This window comes from Perissodus microlepis, chromosome 15, assembly GCF_051167445.1.
Source record: "Perissodus microlepis isolate ML-2025 ecotype Zambia chromosome 15, ASM5116744v1, whole genome shotgun sequence".
NCBI classification, from domain to species: domain Eukaryota; kingdom Metazoa; phylum Chordata; class Actinopteri; order Cichliformes; family Cichlidae; genus Perissodus; species Perissodus microlepis.
Genome location: NC_140475.1, coordinates 18,792,664 through 18,805,764, shown reverse-complemented (window position 1 = coordinate 18,805,764; position 13,101 = coordinate 18,792,664). Strand labels below are relative to the sequence as shown.

Sequence of the window (13,101 nt, the reverse complement as noted above, 5' to 3'; positions counted from 1 at the left end):
TGCCCGGCCACCGTAGGTAAAAGAGGGAAGGGCAAAAATGCTGCCACGGAAATGCCACTTGTTAAATACGCCCATGTGAAGTTTTCAGGTGTTGTTACCAGTTAACAGTGTGATAAGAAGAGACAGGACCGTGCAAAATAAACGTGCACGTATTAAGTTCGCTGGATGCATCGCTCGTGTGTTTGTAAAGTGTGACATGGCCTCCGAAGCTGTTTATTCGGTAGGTATGCAGGTGTCAGCCAGCGGGCTAAGCTAGCTCAGCTCTCCGCCCTCGCTCGGTGACCACTATTTGACATTTGACATTTCATTCAAACGGTTTCGTGCTGAATTGTGCACGTCTGCAGCGACGCAGGCTTTAAACATGCGCTAATTTTGTGGTTAACGTGGGAAAAATACGTTTAACTACAAGAATGCGTGGCGTGATTTCTTAGCGGAAGCTGGTGATTTAATTTAACGTTGCTGTGTTGTGTTTGGATGTAGTTGGTTATGTTGTTGGGAAAGTGTGTGTGTGTGTGTGTGTGTGTAGATCGGATCACTTTAATTTAGGTAACGAACTGATTTCCTACATCGTGCCAGTTTCTTTGCTCATATCCCTGAAGTTTCAGCCTTCAAGCTTTCAGACAGGAGACAAAATGTATGGCCTCATGTTTTGTTTCCGAGAAGATTTAAGCGAAAACTACTTAACTTTGGAGTTGCGCTAACCCTGTCAAAAGAAGAGCCCAATGTCAAACTTCTATGAGGCAACAGTTGCGACAGGATTTCCTAATCCTGCTCCTCATGGTACCAGTATCTGCTGGTTTCCTATTCAGTTTCACTGTGGTGGTGGGGGGAATAATAAGCTACTCTCTCATGATTTGTGTGTATTGCCCCTTTAATCACAAGTGAACTTAATGCGTTGGTTTAACATAAAAAAACGTTAAAGTGCCCTAATAAAGCTTACTGTATTCAAGCACATTTTATTTTTTTATAGCAGATATTACCTTATGCACTTTGTTACTTTCAACCATTGAATGCTTTCAACATACTGGACCGGATGTGAGCGTTAATGAAGCGTGTGGTGCTCTTAATTTTTAGTAAAAAAAAGATTTTTAATGCCATATTTTTTGCATATCTAAAAATCATAGAACTAAAATAACTGTGGCATGTGTTTGTTCAAGCATTAAGAATGTGCCAGTAACTTAGAGCCCTGATGTGTTCATGCACATCAAAGTGAAATTGGCCTATTTTGAGAATGGAAAATTACAATTCCAGAAATCACTTTTTTTTTTTTTTTTTTTTTTTTTTAATATACACACAATACTGGTAAGCGAGCAGCGTTGACGCTATAAGTATATACATATGTCTGTGTGCTGAGGTTCTGCGTTTTTGTCGGTGACTTCGGCTACTTTGGAGGGCCATGTCTGACACGCTGTCATAGTTGTCATAACCAAAAAAGTGGAGGTTTGTGTGATAATTTTGGCGTCCATTTCAGCTTCACCCCTAGAGGGCAGTATTGCACTTTTTATTTCACAGTGGATATTTCTAAGTGCTGCTCATTGATTATTTAAAGAGAACATGGATAGGAAATTAGATATGAGGTATTCTTTGAGCTTAAACGTTAAACAAGATTTCCAGCAGCAAAATTGACACTCCTTCAGTGGTCTCAAGAAATCTTTTGTGCTTAACAAAAAATTTGAATGTGGGCTTATGTGAATGTCACTTGTTTGTGTCAAAAATGCTGCAGCACAGGACAACAATTTTTACAATAAATGCTGATGTCGTGCATTGCATGCCACATCTGTTTGTACATTGCAAACATATCAACTGTCAGTTTTTTCACCTCTATAGGATTTGTCTGTGGTTGTCTTCACTGTCACTCATGTTATACAAGGGAGAACTGTGAGTAAAGCATGTTTCTAATAGTGCGCTTTGTCCCTTTCTTAATAGCATAGAGATCCTATGCTAAAGAAAAGAGATGACTTTGAGGATATTCTGGAGGAGAGGAGGAACTCCAGTGACTTAAGATACGCTCTCAAATGTTACACTCCTGTTCTTTACAAAGGATTGACTCCATGCAAAGTCAGTGAGCTGAAGCAAATGGTGCTGCAGTCTGATCAGCTGGGTTATGTCATCACTCAGGTAAATTGGCTTTCTGGTTATACCTGGTGGATGTATTTTTCTCTTCAGTTCAGAAAATTACATTTCACAGTGAAAAATGTCTCCTGCACTTTCCATTCTTTAACTCATTTATTTCAAGGGTTTCTGCAACAAGAAAATGCATGCAAGCGAGCTAAAGTAACAAGTTTTACACAGCGTTAGAGTTGAGCACAGACAGGTATGAAGGTCAGCACAGTTAACCACATAATAAAAGTGCTTCAGGAGACACCGACACCACAAACGCAGCTAAGAGGCCCAGTTTAGTAACTCAAATGACCTTAGTTTAAGTGCAGAAAACACATTTAACCTAATTGCAACTACAGCCACCTGTGTCTGCAGCATTCTTTTAATCAAGGCAACCCTGACTTTAACTTTAAGCTTGAAGATTGGCTCAAAAAGCAGATCAATCTCCAGTGGCTATCAGAGGAAATGTAGTTTGTGCCATGCACTTTTTAAAATTAACACAATTACTAGCATTCAAGGACAGCGTGGTGTTTTATGACACAGTAACAGGAAATGGTTTCTAATTTATTTTGAAATATTACCGTATTTCATACAGTGAAAACTTCAAAGTCAGGAGCTACTACAAATAGACAAAGTCCAAAGTTTTCTCTCGAGTTTATAGACGAAGAAAATTGACAGAGAGGGACAAAAATCATCCTGCATTCTTATTGTCAGAAATGAATCACATTTACATTTTTTTAAAGCATAATTTGTTTTAACATGTCTTTGTTTGTAATTGATTTATTTTGAATTTGAGGTTTCTAAAGAGAAGGGCATGACCACAGATGAAGTCACTGGGGAGGCGGCAGCCATCTTGGAGGAGATGGCTCAACGCTTGCAGCTCAGCACGGTTCGCTTCTTCGCCTTCACTCTCTCCAAAGTCTTTAAAACCTTGTTCAGGAGCATCTGTGTCAACGAAGAGGGCCTCCAGAGAGTGAGTGCGGGATGATAGCTCAGACAGTTACTCAAACTCGCACAGATGCACTTAACTTGTGCTTTCATTGTCGTTAGCTCCAGCAGGCCATTCATAACCACCCAGTAGTACTCCTGCCCAGTCACCGCAGCTACATGGACTTCTTGTTGATGTCGTACATCCTGTACACCTACGACCTGGCTCTACCTGTTATTGCTGCTGGCATGGGTAAGCAAAGGAATGAACAAGTGTGTGTATATGATGGGCTAAGAAATTATTAACTACACGTGTATCAGCTCGTCAGTGCTTGCTGTGTCACAGAGGTCTTAATTCTCCTTGACCGTATGTTTTAAAGATGGGTTTATAATACACCACCAGTATTTGCACATGAACTTTGCATTTCTCTGCAGACTTCATGGGGATGAAGGTCGTTGGGGAGATGCTGCGGATGTCTGGAGCTTTCTTTATTCGGAGGTCTTTTGGTGGAGATAAGTTGTACTGGGCTGTCTTCTCTGAGTATGTCAAGATTATGCTTAAGGTGAGGAGGCAGCTTCATTAGGGTTTGTGATTTGGAATGAGTCACAATTTTTGTTTCTGTATTTCTATACCATTTATGTTCCTCTTTATCTCCTAACCTTAGAACGGATATGCACCAGTTGAATTTTTCCTAGAGGGCACCAGAAGCCGAACGGCCAAGTCTTTGACTCCAAAGTTGGGTAAGGCTCAGGTTTGAGCACAGATGATCTCTCCCAGGTTATTAGTGAAAAATGTAGATCTGAAGCGGTTTCTTTAAACATGTAAAAGTGATATGGCTGCAGATGATTTTCTAGGCGTGTGTCACCAGAACTTTATTCAGCAGTAAATGTACTTTTGGCACTTATCCTTGTCTGTGTGTCCTCCTCCAGGTCTGTTAAATATAGTGATGGACCCATTTCTTAAAGGAGAAGTGTTTGACATTAGCTTGGTCCCCGTGAGTATCAGCTATGAGAGGACTCTGGAGGAGGCGCTTTATGCCAGGGAGCTGCTGGGTGTGCCAAAACCCAAGGAGTCCACTTCAGTGAGTAACATGAGACCTGTTTACTGTGAACATAATATCGTTAATTCATAATCATAGCAAAGCTGTTGAAATCAAAAGCTGTAGTTGGCAGTCTCGAGTGCAGAAAGTTATTTATTCTGGTATTTTGGAAGTGTAAAGCAGCTAGTCTGATTACTTGAGATCAAAGACATCTTTTTTTGTTTTTGACTGACTTGTATTTCAAAGAACAGTCTGAATGCATATTTCACTTGCAGACTTGCCAACACATACTGTATGATAATAAAACGCAGAGCTGGTATCGGAAAATGGGTCACGGAGACTTGAGCGTGTTGAGTAAGTGTAAGCGGGTCTTTCTTTGTCTTTAAAGACTTATTGTAAATCACTCTGTGCTCTTCTTCTTCTCGTCTCCTTTGTAGGGCCTGTTTAAAGCTAGAAAGATCCTCAGTGAAGACTACGGCAGTATCCACGTATACTTTGGCCAACCTGTGTCTGTAAGAAGTTTAGCTGAAAGCAGAGTTAACCGCAGCCAGTTCAACCTGATACCAAGGTACTGTTTTAATTTAAATTCCATTTGTAGTCTGAAGTAGCTCAAATAGCTCTATTTTCCACTGATTTTAACTTTTAGTATATTGTGAAAATGGCTCAAATCCAAGCCATAACTTGGCCCTGTGTCATTTTCTTGTCTTTTTCCTTATACTTAAAAAAAAAAAATAATAATAATATTTTGGACATTTTATTATCTTCTGTACTTGAATAGTTATAAAAACATTATTTCTATCCATCAATATCCATGCTAGATATTTATAAAGTTTAGAATTTGGCCTCTTTCTTCTCACTTTAATGAGTGTCCTGTGGACAGTGCTCACATTTTCAAACCATCTCTCTCCTAGTTAGCCATACACATTTTGTATTTATTTAACTAAAGAAGTAGTTTTATGTTTAGGCTCGTTACAGATGCAAAATATAGTACTGACTAACTTTGAGCTTTTTGATTCCAGACATATCCCCACGAGACCCAGTGAGGAAATCCTCAGCTTTGTGAATGACTCCGCCTACAGGCTGGTGCGAGCCCAGGAGGAGAACATGGTCCTGAAGCCTTGGGTCCTTCTGGCCTTCGTCCTGCTGCAGAAACAGGCGGCAGAGGATAAGCAATCGACAGCACTCGATGAGCTCACTGAACAAGCAGTGTGGCTCAGGGACCTCTCTCGGCACTACGGAGCCTTCCTCCACTGGCCGGGTACCGTATGAGCCCAGTTATCTGTTTTAGCAATAATGAAAATTCTATGTACTAAAGTGAGAGGACTAACGAGAGGCCAAATCGAGCAATCTTGATATAAAGTTCATACAATCTTTTCATGGCTGTGTGCACATTGACACATATACATGCAGTCCTCAGGCTGATGTTGGTAAGATAAGTAAAAGTTAAACATGGATAAACGCAGATTAAGAAGAGATTAACATTAAGAAATACTCAAAAATGATGTGAAAACATTTGTACTACAGTTTTATTTCCTTTTAGGTGAAGTGCAGTCAAGAGACTTGCACTAATTCAGACAGTTTTTAGGAACCTTGTAAAAACAAAACAAGATGGAGAGATGCAACCTTAAACATAAACCGACAGGGGTAGAGCAATGCATAGGGATGATGTGATATTGATATGCAGCTCAAGAACGTGGGATTTCCATCCCATCTTTTTTTCCCCCTCATCTATGATTCTCTCGTTTTTTCAGACCACATACCTCCCTCAGAGGTTGTTTCCTCCAGTCTTTCCCTTCATCGAGGTCTGGTGAGGATCTCTGAGGGAAGAGTCCAGCTGGCATTGGAACAAGGTTTGTTTTATCCCGGGTGTTTTTATTTCTCAATGTCCTTGTTCTTTTTCTTTCTTTTTTTTTAATCGTCATAACATTAGCCCAGTCATAAAAACATGAGCTAAAGACTACATTTAAATAATCTAGCTGTTACTCAGAGTCCAGTACAAATAATCAACAAAGACAGAGGCCAGTCAACCACAGGAAAGGACGGCTAGATTTTTTTTTCTAATCTGACTCCACTTAAAACACAGACAATTAACAACTGTTTACGAAAAAGGAAAACACAAGTAAATGAATGTTAATTATCTCTTGAAGTAGGAGGTCAACAGGTGCCCGGAGAGACTCGCAGTGCCATTACTCCAGAAGAGGAGCTCCTAAACAAGGCAGTCGTCATACTCTCCTGCGTCTCCTACAGGAATCAGGCACTAAACGTCTTCATCCGACCGGCCCTGCTGGCCTCAGCCATCCACACTGCTGCCTCCAACCGGAAACGTAAGACTGCCACCACTGTGCTGCTCTCAGCCTGCTCAGTCACTATGAGTGCAGGTAGAAATACAGGAAAAACAAGTAGTACTACTGTTAGGTAGGACACCACAGATTAAATCTACTTTGTGTAACAGGAAAATGGCAGCTAAGAGGTGACTGGTTTATCTCCAGAAAATTCCTTTTCAGTTTTTCCCAAGTAATTTTGTGCCAACTGAGCACAAGGTAAAAAAAACAAAAAAAACAACTTATCTTATGTGAAGTCTACATTAGAATCTGTGGACGTTCTTAATCTGTCAAAAGTTTTTATATGGTATGATTTATTTTTTTTTAAATCTTTTTTTAATTGTGAATCCATATTGCAAAGTCAAACTAACAATGAAAAAATAAAAATCTAAACTCAGCTGGCAGCTAAGTGTCTTTAAAAAGTCACTTAAACTCAGCCTGTTTATGCTGGCACATTTGCTATGATGCAGATGTAACGGGGAAGCTGGACAAGTTCAAATACTGGGGTCAAAAGCAGTGGATGGTGCAGAAGAGACTACAGACAGGGAGGAGTGGGTGGAGATGACTGTCAGGTGTGATTTGCGATGGGAGGATAGCAACAAGAGTGAAAGGGGAAGGTTTCCAAAATATTAGTGAGACCTAGTATGATGAAACAAAGAGACAGGAGCCCAAGTTGAAGGTGGCAGGGGTAAAGATGTTGAGGTTTTCACTAGGAGTGACCAGAATGGACAGGATTAGGGAGGAGTGTGTCAGAGAGACAGCTCAGGTTGAGCTGTTTGGACACAAAGGCTGAGATGGGGGAGGGAATACTGGGGATGGAGGTACATGATATGCGGTGGTGACCTCTGTATGTGTCTGTTTTCCAGAGGAGATCTACAACGGCTTCAGCTTCCTGAGAAACATGTTTTCTAATGAGTTCATTCTCTGTCCTGGAGCTACTGTACAGGTGAGACACATCTTCTCTGTGCTGGCGTACTCCAGATTAATTATGAATAAATTATTGTATGGTCATTGTGACATATTTCTCTCACCTCCTGTTGTCTGGCAGGACTTTGAGGAGGCCTGTTACCTGCTGGTGAAGACCGGAGCTCTGCAAATAAACCAGCAGGAGGTTCTGATCACCGAGAGAGGGCACAGGACTTTGGCCTTCCTCACCAGTGTTCTCGATCCATTCTTACAAGGATACCAGGTGAGGGAGATGCATACACAGCGACACAGTGTCGTTTTGAACACGAGTTGGCTGGATCGTCTTTTGCATGTAACAGGTTGGAAGAGTCAGTCCTGTATTATGATGTCAAGTGCATGAAAATAGATCAAAGAAAAGCACAGTTTGGTTCAAATGATTAAAAAACATGAATTATCCCATTTGAAAGGAGAGATTTTTTTTTTTTTTTTAATTTAGAATTTTCTCGTATATAAATAACAACGTACGGTATGATAAGAGGGACACCTCAATCTCAACCATATAAATTTAAATTGTGTAATACACTGGGATATTTATAATTAGATCTGTTTGTATCTTAGAGCTATTTTGTTATATTTTGAAACTTTGTAACATACTTTAGATTTGTGCAGATGTCCTCTAGAGGGTGCTGTTGGCTCATCAGTCCTTGTTTGCGTTTGTGGTGGCAGGTGGTGTGTCGGTTTCTGTGTGAAGAAGGCGGTCTGACAGAAAAACAGTTTATTCCTGCTGTCCGGAAGTTCATCATCAAACATCTTCTCACAGGTTCTCTCCCAAAATGTTTCTTATTTCTACTTGTGATTTATTTATTTTTTTTCCAAACATTCAGTACTCTATGCCAATGATTACATGTTAAGTTCTCATGCGTATTTCCAGGTAGATTAAGGTATATTGAAGTGTTGTCATCGGACCTCCAGAAGAATGCTCTGGCAGCTTTGATAAGACTTGGAGCTGTGCAGAAAATCAAAGGGTATGTTGGTTTTACTCACCTGCATGTCCCATGTTGGTTTGATCGGCTGTCTGGCTCTCCCACCCTTACACCTATGCTATTTTTTTTGTGGGAAATATTGAGCTCATTTGTATAATGTGATCAAAAGTCAATTAAAACACAGCAAGAAAACCAAAACCTTTATGGTCAGAATAAAGTGGAAACCACAAAGCTTTTTTTTTTTTTTTTTTTTTTTTTTTTTTAGGTTTAGTTTTACTCTTCAAAATATATCCAAAAATATATTGTCTCTGTTATCTAGTCTGGCAGATGGTTTAGATTTTATTTGCTTTAGTGTTGATATCATTCCTGTAATTTCTACTTCCAGCTCACAATGCCTCTGCAACACTGATTTTTAAGAAATCCCTTTAATATTGGATTATCCAGTGAACGCTATAAAGTGCCACTAGAACTACATTTTAATTAAGTCATTTTTTTGTCTTGAAAGTAACAACTATTGCTTCAATGTTTTTCCTTCAGAGGCGAGGAACAGGGGACTTTAAAACTCAACAAGGTGATGTTAAACTCCTTGGAAGACACTCTTGGTAAGAAATAAGCTGTAAGTTTGTGTCTAAATAACCAGACTGCATATTTGTTGGGTTTGCTTTAAACTACACATTTTCTGTCCCTACAGGAGGAAAACTCCCCACTCAGAAATCTGTTGTAGCTCACCTCTAATTCAGCGACCCCTATTAGCCGAAGGGCATCGCGGACGGTCAGGGCAATGCGCCGATGTCGCTCTGCTCCACATGGTTTGTTACGAGTCGTCCTGGCCTACTTACTGCGTTCTGTGAGAGATGGAACAAAAGAGTTGCCATCTGGAGACAGCTCAACCCCGCGTTTAGAGTTTTCTTTAATTTCTTCTCTCCTTGCCTTTTTTCCAAAATGCTTCTTTTCCTTCTCAGATTCTCCTTCTAAAACCTTTTTTATGAATCTACATAAAACCACATGATGAGTGAAGCCTTTGAAGGTACACTGCTGAGCTTCTTTGGCTCATTCTGAATAACGGATCTTTTGCTTATGAGCGGCCTTGTGAAAGCTTCTGAATGTGCCATCTTCACTCAGCATAGAGGCCATTCTCTGTTAATGCATTTGAAATGTGTTTCTAACTCTGAATGTGGCTTTTGTTTTCCTCACTTTGCTTTTTCATTCAAGCTTTATGTTTGTTAGCTGTTAGTCACTCTTATCCTTTTGAGCACTTTAACTAATGTATTCATGCTGTGTGGTGTGGACCTCTATCCCAGTTGTATGTTGTGGTGCTGGTTTCTTTGTTTTCTTGAATTTGGTGATTATGTATTTGAACTTTGGGTAAATATTTTAGTACCACATACCACCCGTCTACCCACCTGTCCTCAGGCCTTTTTGCCAACTCTCCAAACTACTTGGACAAGAAGTACATATGTCTTTGTTTACACAGTGGAGACACTGCTACAAGTCCAATGCCAGGGTCATGAAGTTGCCAAACTCCATATACAATTGAAGTTCTACTTAAGCACTACCAGCTGTACCAAAGCCACAGGTTTGTGGGAAATAAATTCTTGAGTCTTGACTAGTTACTGAAGTTGCATCATAGTATCATTGAGTTTTAGTTATAGTATCTAAAAGGAGAATAATGTTCAGCCTTTATTTATATTTAAAGAAGTGATACACACGGGGTTTGTTCCTTACAAGGGAAGTAAGAAAATTCATAGAAGGAATTTTCAGAATATTTTCAGTGGCTTATTCAGGACTCAGGATTACACACAACATTTTTCAGTGAGTGTTTCTTATTTTTCATTTTGTTTCATTTTGTTTTTGTAATTCAAGTTTTCGAGGTGAAACTAGATCATTTATTTTGTTGACTTCTATCTGTGCACTCCTGTTACCTTAGAAATCCCATCAATTCAACAGCAGCAGATTTGAGTTCTTGCTGGAAAATGCTTTGGAGGCAAAGAAAAACGGTACAGATTGAGTTAAACTATGAGCAAAGCCAAACCAAATTTTATGGAAATTGCCATCTCTGTTACATTTGAGCTGCAATTTAACAAATGATTAGGCACACAAACAAGATCACTGGAAGCTGTGCTTATGTCAGATTCCTGCAAAATTTAATGGGAAACAAAAAGTACTACCCTATTTAGGTTTGAGTCTAAGTAATGTGCAAAAAAGGCAAAGAACTTGACAAATGTCAAAAAATATAGATTGGTGCTGTAGTAGAATAACTGTGGGCCTAAAAGTAAATTGGGGGGGTTGTGTAACATTGACAGCCAAAGTAACAAAACCTTGATATGCAAACGGCTTTCTATGATGCATAGAAAAGTTGTACGTAAAGGAAGACTTTAATGAGGACTCTCAAAAATGCACTGTAATAGCAGAAGTAGTGGGCTACTTACACATTACACCTACCTATACCAAAAAGCTCCTGGTGCACATGATTGTGCTGCTGTTAATGCCAGAGGAGGTTTGGATCTCAGTCAGCAGAGTGATGGTGACTATTACTGTGCCTCAGCATTTGGAGAACCCACATTGCTGTATTGGGGTATGTGGTCTGACATAAAACCACTTACAGCTGATTGTGGAATATGTAGGAGGAAAGAAATTTCACAAACAGACTTGTTATATCTGTGGCATCCCATTAAAGTACCACTCTCATTCTTTTTCAAATGCTTGTATGGGCAGACTGAATAACTGGATGGTTGATTTTAAATACCTGTGGCAAAACGCCTTACTTCAAAGATTAAGACGTGTGGCCCAATAATTTTGTCCATATAGTGTCTGTCAGATTTCTGTGGTTTGGCCAAAAAGAAAAATCGCAACATCTTCAAACTTTTCTGCACTAAAGTGTTTATTCAGCTTTATTTGTTTATCCGTTGGTCAGATGTTGAGCTTGTAACACTTAAAGTGAACTTTAACCTAAAGAAAAGTTTATCATTTCATTACGCCGACGAAAGTTCAAGTTTATGTGTTCTGTGGTTGAATTGTTTTACTTTCTCACCTCAATAACAGCTGTCACATAATGTCTAAAGATCAGATTTCTTTCTGTGCATTTACATTTTATAGCCACATTATTAGATACATTTATGAGATCCAATTCATTTGAATCTATCAGCTTTATGAAACTGGTCCTTTTTTTTTTTATTTTTTATTTTTTAAAGCTTTTCTTAATGTTGTCATGATGCTAAATCTGGTTTATGGTTACTTTTTTTGCTGTATAGTTGTTTGCTGGGCTGCATTACTTTTAAGTATTCTAAAATTTAGACCAAAACATTCACTTAAACAGTATTGGATTCCATTAGACTGTACCTAATAATGTGGTAGGTCAGTGTACAAGGGCCTTTTAGTACTAAATGTACAGGCTGGTTAAATGGAAAAAGTATGTTAATAAAACCTTTTGAAATACAGTTCTCTTCTCTGAAATTGTCTCTTCTGTTGAAAAACTGGGTTGCAGGATGAAGATGATCCAATTGATTAACATTCACTCCATCGTCATCCTCCAACATCCAGTGTTTGGTGTGATAGTCGGTTCTCTTGTGGCTCAGATATTGAGAGAAACTCTTTGATCATAGCTGATTAAAAGATCAAGTGAGCATATTGTTATCATTGCTGATGTACTTCCATAAACTTTAATCTCAAAATGTTCGGCTTCTTTCTTTCGGTCTACAACTATCCCTGTGCAAATCTCAAGATGCATGACTTTGGCTACCAGTTCACATTGCTCTCATTGGTTGTTGACTTTTAAAATCAAAATTTACCAATATTCAGTTTTAAGCTACATTTGCACACATATTTTAGACCTCTGAACAGTTTCTACCTATCACATAACCACTCCAATGGATACATTTGGACAATTTGGGTTTAAGTAATTTTGTCAAGGGATGCTTTGACATGTAGACCGGAGAAGCCAGGGATCAAACTGCTGACCTTTCCATTATTATAACCTTGACCCTCTGAGACCAAACAGAAGCTGCATGCATGTTTACTGACAGTCAGATATCAAATTAACTCGACAGTGTCTGTTACTATGCCCAATCCCTAAAGTCCTGCCTTCTGCTCTTTAGAGCAAACTGTCTCTTGTTCACGTCACTGAAGTTCTTGTAATTGTTGGGTTTTTTTGTGTTTTGCTGAGATCACTATTGCATATATATGGTAAATGGCCTGTATTTGTATAGCGCTTTACTTAGTCCCTAAGGACTCCAAAGCGCTTTACACTACATTCAGTCATCCACCCATTCACACACTGGTGATGGCAAGCTACATTGTAGCCACTGCCACCCTGGGGCGCACTGACAGAGGTGAGGCTGCCGGACACTGGCGCCACCGGGCCCTCTGACCACCACCAGTAGGCAACAGGTGAAGTGTCTTGCCCAAGGACTCAATGACAGAGACTGTCCGAGCCGGGGCTCGAACCGGAAACCTTCAGATTTCAAGACAAACTGCCAATTCTTGAGCCACAATCGAACGAACCACGAACTGTAACCTTGAATTGGAATATGGTATGCTGTATGCTAACAGGTTACCTCACATACATTGATTTTACTCAAACAGCAGAGCACCTCATAATAAATATGTATTCTTAAAAAAAATCTGTTTTACTCCACAACAAAAATCAGCAGGGTAGAAATGACTTTTGAGGATTTTTAAGGTCAGATACGTCTGACCAGATTTTAAGATTTGTCAATCACATCTCAGAGCTAGAATAAACCTTGACTACTTTTGTTTGAAATGTTTTACAAAATCCCGCAGACACAGAACAATGTTGGCATTCAGTTGGAGCGGTGCTTTTGATTT

The 13,101-nt window shown here is 39.5% G+C and overlaps 1 protein-coding gene across 2 annotated transcripts; it reads left to right on the top strand.

Annotated features, from left to right (window-relative positions):
- Positions 1–35: 35 nt before the first annotated feature.
- Positions 36–11,714, top strand: gnpat (glyceronephosphate O-acyltransferase). Of its 2 annotated transcripts, none has more exons than XM_084952098.1 (17): positions 36–220; positions 1,927–2,118; positions 2,897–3,073; positions 3,151–3,280; positions 3,463–3,590; positions 3,693–3,768; positions 3,958–4,109; positions 4,505–4,635; positions 5,087–5,325; positions 5,819–5,917; positions 6,218–6,391; positions 7,255–7,334; positions 7,437–7,577; positions 8,021–8,114; positions 8,226–8,319; positions 8,815–8,879; positions 8,969–11,714. In XM_084952098.1, exons 1-17 carry the CDS (start codon positions 197–199, stop codon positions 9,010–9,012), a joined length of 2,040 nt encoding a protein of 679 aa, XP_084808224.1. In that variant the 5' UTR covers positions 36–196; the 3' UTR covers positions 9,013–11,714. The 2 variants fall into 2 exon arrangements, with proteins under 2 accessions (XP_084808224.1, XP_084808223.1); XM_084952097.1 differs by having other exon boundaries at positions 37–220; positions 6,215–6,391.
- Positions 11,715–13,101: the final 1,387 nt, after the last annotated feature.

Bases quoted from the DNA above. Each gene is read 5' to 3' on its own strand.
- gnpat (XM_084952097.1), top strand. From the start codon at position 197: ATGGCCTCCGAAGCTGTTTATTCG. The intron at 221-1,926 runs GTAGGTATGCAG...CTTTCTTAATAG, and splicing joins CCTCCGAAGCTGTTTATTCG to CATAGAGATCCTATGCTAAA. The intron at 8,115-8,225 runs GTTCTCTCCCAA...GCGTATTTCCAG, and splicing joins CATCAAACATCTTCTCACAG to GTAGATTAAGGTATATTGAA.